The sequence below is a fragment of the Rhinatrema bivittatum genome, chromosome 16, assembly GCF_901001135.1.
Source record: "Rhinatrema bivittatum chromosome 16, aRhiBiv1.1, whole genome shotgun sequence".
NCBI classification, from domain to species: Eukaryota; Metazoa; Chordata; class Amphibia; order Gymnophiona; family Rhinatrematidae; genus Rhinatrema; species Rhinatrema bivittatum.
In genome coordinates this window covers 30,842,222-30,857,491 of record NC_042630.1, presented here as the reverse complement: position 1 = coordinate 30,857,491, position 15,270 = coordinate 30,842,222, and the positions used below count along the sequence as shown (strand labels likewise).

At 52.2% G+C, this 15,270-nt stretch overlaps 1 protein-coding gene across 3 annotated transcripts in view; it reads left to right on the top strand.

The window, feature by feature from the left end:
- The window catches only part of CIART (circadian associated repressor of transcription), a 31,748-nt gene extending 19,116 nt beyond the window's left edge, over window positions 1-12,632 (top strand). Inside the window, exons 1-6 of one of the 3 annotated variants that reach the window (XM_029581793.1) lie at window positions 1,345-1,501; window positions 5,381-5,988; window positions 6,911-6,986; window positions 9,014-9,092; window positions 9,386-9,512; window positions 10,717-12,632. In XM_029581793.1, the coding sequence (XP_029437653.1) occupies window positions 5,389-5,988; window positions 6,911-6,986; window positions 9,014-9,092; window positions 9,386-9,512; window positions 10,717-11,226 (1,392 nt within the window). In that variant the 5' untranslated portion in view covers window positions 1,345-1,501; window positions 5,381-5,388 and the 3' untranslated portion in view covers window positions 11,227-12,632. Of the gene's footprint in view, window positions 1-1,344; window positions 1,502-5,377; window positions 5,989-6,910; window positions 6,987-9,013; window positions 9,093-9,385; window positions 9,513-10,716 lie in introns of those variants that run through there. The other 2 variants (XM_029581792.1, XM_029581794.1) reach the window with 2 other exon arrangements.
- Window positions 12,633-15,270: the final 2,638 nt, after the last annotated feature.

Sequence of the window (15,270 nt, the reverse complement as noted above, 5' to 3'; positions counted from 1 at the left end):
GGAATTTGTTTTGCTGTCACTTAGGTGACATCGGAATCTGAATTATTTTTTTTGCATGTCCTAGTTCTGTTCTGCACCTGTTGCAAATCTTTCTATGATGATTATTATGAGTATTGCTATTGTAGTTCTATGCATTTTTGGAAAGGGGATTCATAAAAGAATATATTGATATGTTTTATTACATGTCTGGAACTGATGTTTCTTTAAATCTTCTTTGTTTACTTTTTACATTATATTGTGCATTTATAAACTGCAATAAATATCAAATTAATACAGATTAATAAGTGCTTGAAGTAATAGAATTAAAATATTTTAAAGTGTCATTCATGCATGATGGCTGTTGCAGATTACTCAGAAATCCATTGTAGAGTGCATTCTAAGGCATTACTTATCAGTAAGAGTACAACTAGTATGGACTAAGTATGTTTATGGGCCCCCAGCAAAAAATTCAGTTCTGGCTATGCCACTGAATGAATGCTGGAGTGTGGATGTGCGTTGATACACATTTGCACACCCTACCAATTGTTACACACTATCAAGTGGGCTGAGTGTATGTATATATTTTGTATTGTATATATTTAGAAAATACTTACAAACTTCGACTGAGATAGTAAAAGCAATAGGGATACATTATTATATTTACGCGGACTGACATATGCAGTTGTCTCTTGCAATACAATGAAAGTTTACCAAATCCATTTTTGATCATTGTATTAAAAGAACCAGTAGATGGATGTATGACGCTTTGCTCATACTTTTATTTGCAAAGGGCAAAACATTTTATAGAAAGGGAAAAATGGCAATTTTGAGCCTAATATCTGTTTAATGATTGGGAAGATCAATAGTCCTCATACAAATGGCAGTACAAGCCGCATTTTTTTAAATGAACGATGGTGAGATCATTAAAACATAATACAGAAAGCAATCCAAGATTATGAGTACAAGCTTGACTGCAATTCTTTGTACTGACTCGGACCCCGGCTGGCCTCCTGCAGTCCCGGGGTCCTCTCTGGGTCCCCGCCAGCCCTGTGGTTGGGGAAGGACTCAGTACCTCCGGGGGTATTTCTGGACACCAGAACTTCCCGTCAGAACATGGAAAGCCGGGGACAGCTGTGACCGGAATTATCCCACCCCCAACTCCTCCCATCTCTCCCCCGACCGCCCAGCCTCAAAGCCCACATGTAAGGGGCGGAGCCAGGTGGCGCTGCCTTCCCCCAATCAGCGGCATGCTACGCCTCCCCACCACCGACAATACCCCGCCCCTCCCGCTGCGGCCAATCAAGCGCCGGGATCTCCCCAGCGTGCGGGCCAATGGCGGCGCGAGCAGAGGGCGCACAGGGGGAAGCACGTGTGGAGGCGCACGTGTCGCTGGTGGCTGAGAGCGCGAGGTGGGCGGAGACAGGCGGGGAGCGGCGCGAGGACTGCGGGCACCGGGGACTGCAGCGGCGCGGAGATTAGATTCAGGCGGAGGAGAGCACGGAGAACGGAGGCTTTTGGCCAGGTTTGTGTCGAGCTGTAGCGGGGGAAGGAGTAGTTTCTGGGGATCCGGGTGGACGGGGAGTCGTTTCTCCGTCTCTGTACTCGGTAATGATGCCCTGTTCTCGTGAAGCGGCGTTCAATGTTTCTCCCCACCGGATAGGGGCCCTCTTTATACGGACGGTACGCTGGGGGGGGAGGATCCATGTTTTATCCGTCCGGGTTGCTGTATAGTAAAGAGTGACGAATCCCCTTCCTCTATACACTGCTCCATCCCGTGTGGTGAATACAGCCAGCGCCGTATAGGGAGAACTCTGGTAATGCTGTATTGGGGGATCGGTGTGCGCACTTAATATAGAGGTCCCGGGGGGCAGTAGGCTGATCCAGTGGTGGTTTTGCCCCGGTGCATGCAGGGACATGTAGTTAGGCGGAAACGGTGAGATTGGGACTACAAATCCCAGCATGCTTCCTATTTATGATACGGAACCAGATGGCCAGTCTGATCCTGTACAGGGCTCTCTAGTGCTGCTTGTGAACCCAGAATCGTTCTGTGCGTGGGGATTGAAGGGCTCTAAAGCCTTGTGCACAATAACTGTACTTAAAAAGGCGCTGGGTGAGGGCTGCAGCATAAGTGCATGATTTGAACTCGTAGCTTTCTGGCTATACAGTAAGCAAGGATTCAGGCACTGAGCTTGCTTCCCAGTATCAGGCCTGGTCCTCTGCTGTATGGCGTGCTGGTTTCTGTGGATGCACACTGGATTGCACATATCTAGTACTATGGGATGAAGTGCGTTGACAGTGGTGACTGCAAGAGGTGCCTTTTGGGTGTACAAAATGCTTGCATTCGGAAGGAATGCATGCAGGCCTTTTTATTGTTCCAAAGAGTTTGCACAGGCTGGGGGGAGGGGGAGAGCTTACGTAATTTTTAGCACTGGGGAGGCATGAGAAATGCGCCAGCCCTTGCAGGCTCCTGGTAGGTGGGTGACTGTTCTCTTTATCTCTTGGCTGCACCCACGTGAGCCTGCAGCTGCTTGGCCTTGCACTAAGGCCATTCGCCTGCTGTTGCATCACTAGGCTCCGCAGTCCCTGTACCCTCGGGGCTGGGGGAGGTATGTACTGTATGAGAAGGAAAAACAGCACTGAGGTGGTATTCTTTGATAGTTTGTTGCTGCTTTAAAACTTTGCTGTGCCATTGAAGGTGATGGCTAGACATGATCTGCTTCTATCGTAAAGCAGAGTTTCATATCGGCTACTGCATAAAGAAATTAGAGTCTGAAGCTTGGGATGTGAGTTTTTCCCATGGCTGATGCCACTGATACAGGGTTGAAATTAGCCAGCAATTGTCTGCAACTGCGACAGAGAAAACCTACCCCGAGCTTCAGATGTCATTTTCTCTGCGTAGGACCGGCATGTGTAAATGTCATAAGGAGCTTGCCGCTAGCATAAAGTTACAATAAAACTGAGTGTGGGGAGGGAGGAACGTAAAGAAGAACATTGCTAGGAAATCAAGAAGTCTGGTGAGTGAGTGGCGTGGCCTCCCAAGGGAGATGGAGACAAAAAACAGTAACAGAATTTAAGAGAGCTTGGGATGAGCACAGAGGATCTTTAGCTGCAAAGAAATGAGGGGGAAAACCACAGATGAACTGAGGTCTGTGGGTGCCAGGAGTGAAATTGGGCAGATAGCATGCCCGCCCCCACCACCTTCCCTCATGATCTCTGCATGGCTGGAAAGCAGCTGTGTACCACAATAAAGATAGATGGTTTGTTTTAGAGGTCTCTTCACCTTTCATTTGCTGCTGCCTGAATATTGCCTTTTTATCCGTTGTTCCTAGGATCTGGTTGCTGATCGTGTTGGCTCACCCACAAAGTTAGCACCTAAACTTATTTTTATCTCTTGGGAATCCCATCTTCTCGGTGCTATAAAGCATTAGGAGGGACACCCAAACCCTTGCATGGACTCAGTGCTGCCAGCAGGCTGCGGGACAAGAGGCAGGGGAAGGGAGTCCCAATAAGCTCCTCTGGTAGAGTTGCCCTGCTGGCCAGGGTTGGTTTTTCTCTGGGGTTGCAGCTAAGTGCATCTAATGCAAAAATTCACACTAAACCCACGGAACGTCGTTTTCTCCTTAACCTCACTCTGCCAGACAGACTTGGCAGGCTCTTTTTTTATTGGGTGCCATGTGGTTTGTCTCATTCCCTTGGTAATGCAATTCCTGGTATTACATAACTCCCTTAGTATTTTGTTAGGCTTTCAGCTGTTTTGGCTGCTGTGTCCACACAGAAGTTGGTCCATTTCCAGGCCCCAGAGCAAATGTGTTTGATTAAACAGAACAAGAACAGGGTGTCTCGTACGATTCAGCTTGGGCTCGGGCCTGCCATGCTGGATCCGACTGAGGATATGTCTCGACAGCAAAATAAATAAATAAATAAATAACTGCAAGAGCCGGGGGGGCGGGCTGGGCAGTCCATCTCCTGGATACTGATGCTGCCCTTTCAGCTTTAGGATGCACTGAACACTTAAGAGGACAGCCCTGGCTCCTAGATTTAATCATTAGCCAGGATGCCTCTTGGTTGTGGGAACATTTGCGTCTTAGCAGTCCCAGGTGTGTGACCAGCCACTGTCCCCTGAATTGCTGGTGGTCAGGGGACATCTTCCACGTCATCTGACAGGGTAGCCCATGCGCCCCCAAGTGAGTGACTTCAGGCTACATTCCTCAGGCTTTAAAAGATTGGATGAAAGGTGTGATTTAAATCCATATTCTATTGCCATGGTTCCCAAATTGGACTTATCAGAACCCCTCCCCGACAGGCCTGGTTATCGGACCAAATGGTTTCCGTGATCGCTCATGAATATTTATCCTGAAACCCAGATCGGTTGAGGGAAGGACTGGATTTGAGAAGCCCCTGTTCAGCTGTGAGCCCCGAGAAGCGTTGCTGCACCTTTTTGATTCGACGCCCTCCCGGGTGCAGGGGTTAAGGAAGGCCGCGGTCTGCTCTCCTGCAGATTGATCCCTCCTCCCGTTACATTGGAAGGTGATGGCACAGGGAACCTGACCGCACTGACAACTCGTTGCCGGATCTTGCAGCATCAGGTCGCAGCTTTGGCAACTTTCTTGCAAGCTTTCAGGTTCTCGAATGACGTTTTTTTTCCCTCTGCGCCCCCCCCCCCCCCCCAAAATGATCTCGCACTGCGTGGCATGGTGGTGCTTCTCGGTCACTGGTTTGTCGTTCGGTGCGCTGCATGCCTTGTTCGGTGCTGGCTCAGACGCCCTTTGCTTTGTTCCCTTGCACAAGAGGCCCACGGGGAGGTTTGTTAATTCAGATCAATGATCCGTCTCCCCTCTAGTGAGCGATTGACGTCACAGCAGTCACTCCGAGATTCCTATCCCCTTTCTATCTGGGGCTGTGTTCCCTATTTTTGTTTGCTTTTCAAATGTACTTTGTCCTCAGGCTGTAACCATGTGCTGTAAAATAGAATAGCAGTCCAAATATGCCAGCAAGTTATTGTATAATCCTGCACTCCTTCATTCTACTGTTTGTATTTTATTTAATTTGTTTTGATACAGTATCTGGAGAAATGGTCTTCATAGATATACTGCTGAAAATGCTGTATACAGATATAATTTTGTAACAGAAACCGTAATGAAGATGTCTCTTGGGCAGGTATAAAGGAGGTCTGTTCTTTCTGAGTGATAACCTCTGTATAAGGCCGTAAAAGACTATTGTGCTTCTTTTGCTTCCCTTTAATGATCCTAGCCCTGACTCTTAGTGGCTGGAAAGTATGTGGGAATATTTATAAGCCCAGGGAGGGGGGCGGGAGCATGTGAGATGTCTGCCCATGTGCCACATGTGATCTGTGTCTTGCTGCTAGTTCTCATGCATCCATTTTGCTCTTCCTTTGCAGTAGCTCTCGCCATGGATGAGGTGGAGTCCTCTGATTTTATGTCCTCGTGTGACTCCCTCTACTCTGTGGACAGCGCTTCCAGCGGGGAGGATGATAGTTGTGAAGACCTGGATGCCTTCCTGTCAGACAGCGTGGAAGACGAGGTGGCCCTGAGGGGCGGGCGTTGTGAGCGCCGCCGGTTGTCCCCCGATTCCGGACTGGACAGCGCCAGGAGCCCGAGCCTGTTGCGTGTGGAGCGTGAGTGCAGGACGCTGAGACCGGCCGGGCAGACTCTGGGCAGACATCAGCCCAGGAGTTACTCCATCCGGCACCCAGGGCTTTTGGAAAATGGAGCGATTCCTTCTGCTTGTGCCCGGCTAGCGGCCGAGGAGGCTAGGTTGCCGGCCAGGAACCTAAGTCCGAAGAAACCAGAAGGGGGCCTGAAACGTTTAGCTCAGAGTCTGGGAGGTGAGCGGGAGTGTCCGGGATGCTCCCTGAACCCGGCTGCCCTCGGGGTGAAGAGGCAGAGAACAAAAGAAGATGTGGAGGAAAAGGCGAGGTGGCGAGAATCACGCGGTGAAGGGGACGAGGGGAAGGCCAGATCTGAAGGCGACCGGATCTTTGCGCAGAAGGTTTGTGAGGTGGGGGGGCCTGAGGGCTTGGTGGGAGGGGATGGTTTAAGGTCGCTGCAATGAGAGAGGATTTATTTGCTCTGCAAAAAGACAGCAGCAGGATTTCAACAGATGTATTAGGAGATGGAGAAACTGTTAAAATATTAACAAGGAACTCTTTGTAAGCAGAACTGTTGGGAAGTAGCACACGTGTGTCGGGGTGTGTGCGTGCAGTAACAGAATCCCTGCCATTGAGAGGCAGCTGGCTTTGGGTTCCTCTCCTAGCTGTAGTCCGGGGAGGTGCTGGTGGTAAGTGTCCTGGGATGGGTTCTAGTCCTGGCTGAGGTCAGAGAGTGGGTGCCCTGGCAGGGTTCCAGACTTGGCTCTGCCAGCGAGCTTGCCTTGACCTTTTGGGCCACAGATGGGTATTTTTTTTTTTTCCCCCCCCCCTCCATCAGTGGTATTAAAGCGATAGTCCCAGCCAGAGACCACAGACAGGAGAGCTTGCCTGCTTCTGTTTTGTCCCGGGCTATCTTTTGATTTTTACCCCTAATTCTTGATTGAGTTGCTTTGTCATGCCCCGATGTGTAAATTCTGTTGCCCGAGTTGACCCTGAAATTCATGCAGTGTCCATAAGTTGCGAGGCTCTGTCGCCCACGGTGTGCTGGCGGTGGTGACGGCTGCTTTGGGCTTCTAGCAGCTGTAACAGTGAGGGTGCCCGCTGGGTAAGGACCAGGCAACAGGACAGCAAGCGTTTTGGCCAAAAGGGGAGGGGGAGGGGTTCAGGGAAGGATAAGGGGCAGACTTCCTAAGTGGGGAGGGAAAGAACGCGTGTACATCTGTCTTGTGAGCTGTGACTGGTTTGAGCGGCAGTGAAATCCTCCTGTGGAATGGACACGTCCAGCTGAATTTACGTTTGTTTTTTTTTTTTCTTTTCTCTCAGTGCAGAGAGCTCCAGGGATTCATCAAACCGCTGTTGGGGCTTCTGAACGGACTGAAGCGAGGACGCTACGAGAGAGGTAAGGCTTCTCGTGCTGCCCGCCACGTCCGGGCGCCGTCCTCTGCCCCCCGCTGGCGAGCCACGGCGTCTCATCCTCATCTCTGCCGCCTGCCTCTCAGGGATATTAATAGGCTAGGAGGTGGTGAACGGAGGGGGAGGGACTGGTTCTCGGGGGGGGGGGGGGGGCCCCACACAGAAGATTTCCCTTGCCCATAGTGACTTCAACAGTTTCATTGGCAAAGTGAAAATCTGTTCCTCGCCTTTCTCCGCTGGGTTTTGCCCTCTGGTTTTCTGCAGTGCTGCCTGGTCCGATCCCGGCATGGTGTTCATCCTGCTGGGGCAGGCTGTGAATCTCACTTATATTTGACGGTTAATGAAACGTTGGTTTGTGCACTGGATCTGCTGTAAGCATTTAAGTGGGGGTTTTTTTTTTTTAATATATATAACTGTGAATAGGGAGCGAGTTAATGTGCTGATTTACTGCTGCTTAACAGCTGCCTTGCTATCCTTTTACCGCTGCGAAAGTGGAGGTAGCATTCGCTGTTGCCCGAGGCAATGCCTGCGGGCAGTAGGATAATCTATAGAGATGACAGTCACACACCCTGAAGTTTGGATGCCAGCGCCACTCTGCTGGGAACAGCATCTCTTATCTTTTTAAAAACTTTTTATTTTGTTAATAATTAACTTTGGATCTTCCTGGGTTTTCTTACTGTAACTGCCAGCAGAAGTTTCAGCAAGTGGAAAAGGTGGTGTGTTTTTTTTTTTTTTTTTTTTTTTGGTGTGTGTTTATGTTGGTGTGAGTGAAGCGGTGGCTGAACAATGCTGGCAGAGCCCTTTAGCTGAGCTTATGTAAACAGGTTATGTAACAGGCGGGTGTGAGTCCAGCGTCCTTAGCTGCGTGTTTCTGCAAGTCACTCTCCGGGCACCTTCTCTTCAGGCTTGCTAAGATATTAAAAGCCTGGGTCCGTGAGCTTTGCTGCTTCTCTCCCTGCGACCCATCCTCTTTCTTCATCCGTTTGTCCCATTTAATTTGGCAGCCCTGTGGCAACTGGGCACATGGTGAAGTGACAAAAGGAACTGGCAGTCTCCAATAACTGGTGCAGGGATCCAGAGCTGGAGGGCTCTGGGGCACGGGTGCAGGGATCCCAGAGCCTCTCGCCCCCTAGGCCTGCGGAGGGCTCTGGGGCCACGGGTGCAGGGATCCCAGAGCCTCTCGCCCCCTAGGCCTGCGGAGGGCTCTGGGGCCACGGGTGCAGGGATCCCAGAGCCTCTCGCCCCCTAGGCCTGCGGAGGGCTCTGGGGCCACGGGTGCAGGGATCCCAGAGCCTCTCGCCCCCTAGGCCTGCGGAGGGCTCTGGGGCCACGGGTGCTGGGATCCCCAGAGCCTCTCGCCTCCCAGGCCTGCGGAGGGCTCTGGGGCACGGCGCAGAGTCGGTGACATAGCTGGCATTCAGTTATGCATCTTGGAAGTTCTCGAATTGCCTTGGTCTTGTCTCGCTCTCTAGTGTTGGTCCTCTCCTCCTCCCCGTAGCCCTTGGCTAGTTCTCAGGCGGCTTCATTTGCAGCAGTTCACCTGGCCAGGGAGAATGCCTTCAGTGGTTGTAACGCAGAGCCTCTGGCTGCCTAAGCCGCCGCTGCTCTGTGCGGGCTGAAGCATCCCGTTTATATCGATTTACAGACCTAGTTCTTAAGGGAAGTTTTCAAATAGACTGTGGGGGTGGAGGGCTGGGGTCTATGCTAACTTTCAAATGGCAATTAGCAAGTGGAAGAGACATGCATTAAAGGCATCCGGGCACTCCGCACCTGCAGTTTGTAGGGGCGGCCAAGCAGTGCAGGAGTGTTTTGAAAATCAAATGTAGGTGCACTACCTTCCTCCCCTGAGCCAAACGCACCCACGTACTTTTAGCTTTGTTTGAGGAGGGCGGTTTTACCTCCTCAAAGTGAATTCCTTTTCCCATTATACATGCCATCCCGCGTGCTTTGCTTTGCTTTCATGGCTGCGTATAAAGCCGCCTCCAGTGACGTCCCTCCTTATTGCCATTTCAGGGTTGAGCAGTTTCCAGCAGAGTGTGGCCATGGACAGGATCCAGAGAATCGTGGGAGTCTTACAGAAGCCGGAGATGGGGTAAGGCTGCCCAGCTTTGGGTTACACGGGGTGAGAGAGATCCTACCTGCCGAGCTTTGCGCCAGTCACTGTTTGGGAGCGTGCCTTGCTGGTCCCTTGTATGGCCCCTGCCTCTGTGGGAAGCTTGCACTGTGGCTGTTCCGTAACTATATGGAGAACGCCTTTTAGTTTCTGAATATTACATGCATCAAATCCACTAATACTTCTCCTGGATTCGAGATTTTGGTTTGTTTTTTTTTTCCTGCCCCTTCCCATCTCTCCAGATACTGACCTTGTCTGCTCTGTCCCTGCAGGGAGCGGTACCTGGGAACTCTGCTGCAGGTGGAGATGATGCTGAAAGTCTGGTTCCCCCGTGTGGCTCTGTGCAGTTCATCCCCTCCAGAGTACGGCACAGAAGACCTTCAGGACAGACCTGCCAAGGTACGGCATCCACCTGTCCAGCTCTTCTCAGGAAGCTGCAAGGAATGTCTGCATAACTTTCTTACCCCCGCTACACGCGCAAATACTCCACTATTGGGGGGGGGTCTCTTGAGGTTGGCAGAAGAAGCAGCTGGCTCACTTCCTGTACTCCTCTCTGGTTCTCCCGTCCTGCCCTCTACACCTCGTTCCCCCCTCTCGACAGGTCTGGTTGTGACCAGAAGCATGCAGAGATTGTCCCAGACTCGGGGGCTGCTCTTCAGGCAACCCACAGTGTGGAGGGCTGGATTTGGGAAGCACTCGTGCAGGGTGTGCTGTGAATGCTTTAACCCTTTCCTGCCAGCATGTGGGCTTTTGGGAGCTGGGGAAATCCTCCCTTCCACCACCCCCACCCCTCCCCAGATACTAGGGCCTGTCCCGGGGCACGGATCTCCATCGTGGAGCAAGAAGCACAGGATCCAGATTGTTTGTTTTTTTTTTGTATAACATTTTTTTCCCATTTATAGAAGAGGGGGAGAGGAGTTAGCAGTAAGCTGGGATGGGAAAAAAAAAATCGTTGAGGGCGAAAGGTATCCTGTCCTGCTGTCTGTCCAGTACTAGTGTGGGTGAATTGAAGGGAGATTTTTGCTTGGGACAAAACATTCCCCCGGCAGGAGAGCAGTTTGCCCCCACCATTGTCGCTTAGGATGCCCCCCCCCCCCCTCCTGTCTGTATCCTTCAGGGCCCCCCTTGTAGACTTTAAGGAGAAGAGGTGGCATCCTGTGGGGCAGTGCCCTGTGGCCCGTGCCGGGGCGTCCTGGGGGAAGCTCAGGAAGGGAAGGCATAGGTAGAGATGTACACATTCCTCTCCCTCCCCGTATATGCTTGCTGCTGGATGATGGACGGCCCTTCTCATCTTTTGGTTCATCCATACTCTGGCAGCTGGTTGGCTTTCTTTCCAAATCAACTTTGGCAATGTTAGAAGGGTCAGTAATGGACACTTGGCTTCCTTTGCCCTCTGTGGCTATCCCTGCCAGTCATCGACTTGCCCAGAGTGCTGGTTGCTGACATTCCTTCCATTTGTAGATATAAATAAGGGGGGGGGGGGGGAGGTGCTTGTGATCAAAAGACGGCAGACTGGGATCAGCAGTGAGCATTGGGGGTCGGGGGGGGGGGGTCTGGATGCAGTACTCGCACCTCCTTCACCACCTCTGCTCTTGCCTTCTAGAACGTGTGCACCCGCTGCACCGAGATGCGGAGTCTGCCAGGACAGCCAGTGAAACACCCCAGTGCCCGCGGTCGGGGCCTGCGGCGGGAGAGTCCCGGGATGGCGCATGAGATGGAGGCCGCCTCCGGTGCCAAGGACAGTGCTCGGCTCCTCCCCGGCTGGTCTGCCGTGAATCTGACCTGGATGCACACCTCGCCCATCTGCAACCCGCCGCTCAGGCCGGTGGCCGACGTCGGCACCGCCCCGCGCAGTCCCGGCACGGGCAGGTGCGGCGTGGTCTTGCTCCCGCATAGCAACTTAACCTCTCCGGCTTGCATCCGCTCGGCTTCCGTGCCCCTCGGAAAGAGCTCGGCCGCTGCCTGCCCCCGGGGAGCACGTCCCACAGAGCGAGGGGCGCTTTCCAGGAGCCGGAGCGTGCCGGGAGCAGGAGTGTCCCTGGACGGCAGCAGGATACCGGGTGCAGAGGGGGAGCCACCTCACGTCACCACTTTGCCTCCCAGTGTCGGATGAAGGATCCAGGTCCTAGAGGCAGCACTGGAGATCCAGGACAAGTCGTCCGTCCCGTCCCGTCCCCCCCGCTATGGATACAGCCCTGAATTGGGGTAGTTCTTTCTGATTGTTTTGATTTGTTTATCCTCCCCCTTCCCCCCCCCCCCAATGAAAAACATTTCATGTTTTATAAAAGGGGAGAGAGAAGGCTGCTGAGACAGAGGTGTGCAAAGGACAGGTACCTGGATTACGTTAAGAGCTGTCGCAGGGCTGACAAACGGAACTGACTTTTTTTTTCCCTGAAGGGGGCGATGTTGCTGTGGGTCCCAGGCAGCATGGGTTTAATTTGTTTCCCCCCTGTATCCCCTCCCTGCAATTTTGTATGGCTGTAAGGTGGAATTTCATGGAGGTTGGGGGGACAGGTAGAACCTCATTGATCCCTGTGAATGTGAACAGTCCCCCGTCCGTCCCCCTCGCTCCCAGTTTGTCGAGTTTGCTTTCTCCCCTGACTGGCTATCGCCCTCTCTCCTTGCCCCTGGCTGACTGTGTCTCTTTTTTGAATACAGCCCTCTCTCTGCATATTGGACTGGCAGATTCAGATGCAGCCCCCTTTGCCTTCTCTGAGGTGGGGGAGAGCCCTTTCAGCATTGGCCAAGTCCGAAGCTATGTTTAATAGAAAGGGAGGCAGCCTTTGACCCTATGATGGGATGATCTGTCTTTTTTTTTTTTTTTTTTTTTTTTTTTTTTAATATTACGAAATGCTCTCTACTGTGAAAGGGGCTCTCTTCCTTTTGGGGCGGCCCCTCCATCCGTGGAGATGAGAGCTTCCGGATGGGGTCTGGGGACACCGATCTGTGATATTTCGATTTTACAATGTGAAAAGCGCAGGCTGCTGAGGGTGACTCTGTGGAAGTGCTGCACACGCCGGCACCGAGGGACCCGGGTTCGGTTCCTAGCTCCTGTCTCCTGCTCCCTGGGGCGGGAGCGACTGTGGAGGCGGTGCCCCGTGGCTCCTGAGGAGCGGGGGGAAGAGTGTATGCCATCAAACAGCGGGGTGGGGATGGGTCACCCAGTGGCCAAACGCAGGGGTTGAATACATTTCGGGCACCGGAGGGAGCTGCGGTCTGTTTCTCTCCCCCCCCCCCCCCCCCCCCCAAGGTGAAGATTGTCACTAGGGTGGCTTTGAGGGGGGGGGGGGTTTAAAAATGGAGGGGGTACCCCTCGAGGGAAGGGTTCAGATGCTGGAGCCCACCAGAGGCTGCGTCGGGTTTGAGGAGGAGGAAGCTGGAAAGCCAGAAGCCTTCAGTGATATATCTTAATGATTTCTGTAAATCTGAGGCATGTTAACATGTGGCCACTGTATGTATAAAGGATTTTAAATATTGCAATGAAATCTTACTACTTTGTGAACAAAAATTTCACGTTGAGTGGTGGCTGAATTTTTTTTTTTTCCTCCCACCCTGGGCTTTGGAGGTGGGGGGGAATAACTTGAAAGCCTCCCCCACCACCCTCACCTTGCCATTTTCCCTGGAAAGCCAAGCTGCTCGTAATGTAGGCCAGGCTCATGGACCTGTCTTGTGTGCCTTCCCCGGGGAGCAGGCACTGACAGGAACTTGGATCCTGGCCAGGAACCCAGTGAGTGGCTTGGCAGGGTGTGGGAGGCTGTGGCATGGCTGGCCGCGTGCGGAGCTGGGAGGGGTGGGGCTGAGGCACCTTTCTTGGCCATGTGAGCAGGAGGGTGGGGATGGAGAGAGGGGGGGGGGGGTGCTCAGTCTGCGTTGCACTGAATGCTGGTATGCGAGTGTGCTTGCCAAAGCAGGAAGCCCTTCCATGGAGCTTGTGTTTTTTTTTCTCCTGAATTGTTGCTGCAGAGGGTAGGAACAGGAGTGGCTCTGGCATATTTACAGCATTGAATCTCACTTGCTGCTATTGTGGCTGCTCTTCTCCCTCCAGCCCCATAGATCGTGCCTTAGTGTTGTTAGCTCAAAGTGAGTTACATTCAGGTACTGTAGGAATCACTGTTGGAGGGGGAGGTATGACGAGGTGCTGTTCTGCCCCCTGAAACAACATCCACAAAGGCTTGCATGATATTGGGCCTTTAATGATGTCTGTATGTACAACAGGAGAGTTGCAGTGGGTTGTTCCATATTAAAATTTAGGAAGGTAAGAGGCTGGAATAAACGAATGCCGTAGGCTGCTTTTGGTACCTGGGTTGTAATTTTCACACTTTTTGGTCTAAAGGTCATGTTTTTGCTTCTGGCCATGGGGTAAAACCTGGACCCAACCATTCTCAAAGGACAAGCAGGATGGTAGTCCTCACACAAGGGTGACGTCATCAGATGGAGCCCGATGCGCAAAACTTATGTCAGTTTCTAGAAACTTTGACTAGGCACACTGAGCATGCCCTATACCTTGCGTTCACGTGGAGTCCCTCTTCAATCTCTTTTTCCGTGGAGCTGTGAGTCTTGCAGTTGGTTGAGCTCTTAAACATTTTGGCTCAGTGGAAATTTTTTTTTCTCTCTGTTCTGTGGCTTGGTCCCTCTTTGTGCCTTCACGTAGTGTCCCCAGTTGGGGTTTGACATCTTTGGGTAAGCTTACTTTCATGGTCAATTTCCCCTGTGGAGGCGGTGCCTCAGTGCCCACTGGTCATCTATGCCCACCATCACAGTTTCGTCCTTCTGCCTCCTTTGTTTTGCTTTGTCATGGCCATGTCCAGTTTTCTCCGATGCCCCCAGTGCCCATGGACCATGTCAATCACCAATCCACATGAAGTCTTCATCCTCTGCTGGGGTCCGAGGTTGCCACTTGTGCGACCAGATGGCCCTGAAGGGACATTGGCTTCAACCTGACAAGATGGAGCACCTCTTCCAGTCAAAGAAGTTCGACCCCCTCGGCATCTAAGGACCTCGCAGCCGCACCAATGGACATCTCACCACTGTCATCGGTGCGACTGTCAGTTCTGTCAAAGTTGCTGGTGGATGGGGGTGCCAGAGACCTAACCACTATCAATCTCTGGATCAAGGACAGCAAGTTCATAGTCTTTGACCTCTGCACTGGAAAAGACTGGGTCGAGTATCCTGAGAAGACTAAGAAGCATCAGCATCAGTCCCTGTCGATGCATGGTGCCAGACTTTGCCACGGTGCCCCTGAAGCAACCCCATGGCAAGGAGTACCAGTTCTCATTCGATGCCTGGGGTCTGCAATGGTCTCCACTGGTGCCAGTGGCTGAACCCCCCCCCCCCTCCCCTCCCCCCCAAAGGCTCTGAAGATCCCAGGCGGTGTTGATGCTCCAACTTCTCCTCGAATTTTGCCAAGTCCAGCTGATGGTGGAACAGGTGCTGCAGGGCCACAGTCTTGTGGCACCGATGGAACCAGAGCCGGTAGCGCCCGTTCTTATATCACTCCCCGAGAAGCTTAGGGTGCCTCATCTGTGCCTTACCGACCCAGCTGATGTCGGTTGCCAGACCAGCACAAGGGCCGCCTCCTCAGTTTCCGAGAAGGAGGAAGCTCCACAGAGGCTGGCAGAATTGCGGAGGCCTATAGCAAGTCCCATCTAGTTCCATTGGTGCCTGCACGTCTGGATGTTGACAGAACACCTAGGGTCTCATCTCCTGTGCCATACAGTGAGGTGGAGGGTCCCTATGACCCTGGGGGGATGATCAAACTGAGTCTTCCTCAGAGGACTTGGATGGTCTCCTATCAGACTCTTCTCCTCCAGAGGAGCAAAGGAAGTCTTCGCCTGAGGACTTAACCTTTGCAGGTTTTATGAGCTTGATGGCAGAGGCCATCCCATTCCAGCTGTTGACAGAGGAGGAAGCCAGACACAAGATGCTGGAAATCCTTCAATTTGTGGAGGCTCCTAAGGAGATTGTGGTGGTCCCAGTACAGAAGATAATTTTGGAGTTGCTGCTGAGGATTTGGGTACACCCCCTCAGTGTCTCATGTCAATTAAAGAAGGCGGATGGAGTTTACCTCTCCCAGAAGGCTGTTGGATTTGTTAAGAGTTAGCTATCCTACCAGTCGGTGGTGGTTGATCTGCCCTCAAGAGGGCCAAGCGCTCTCGGA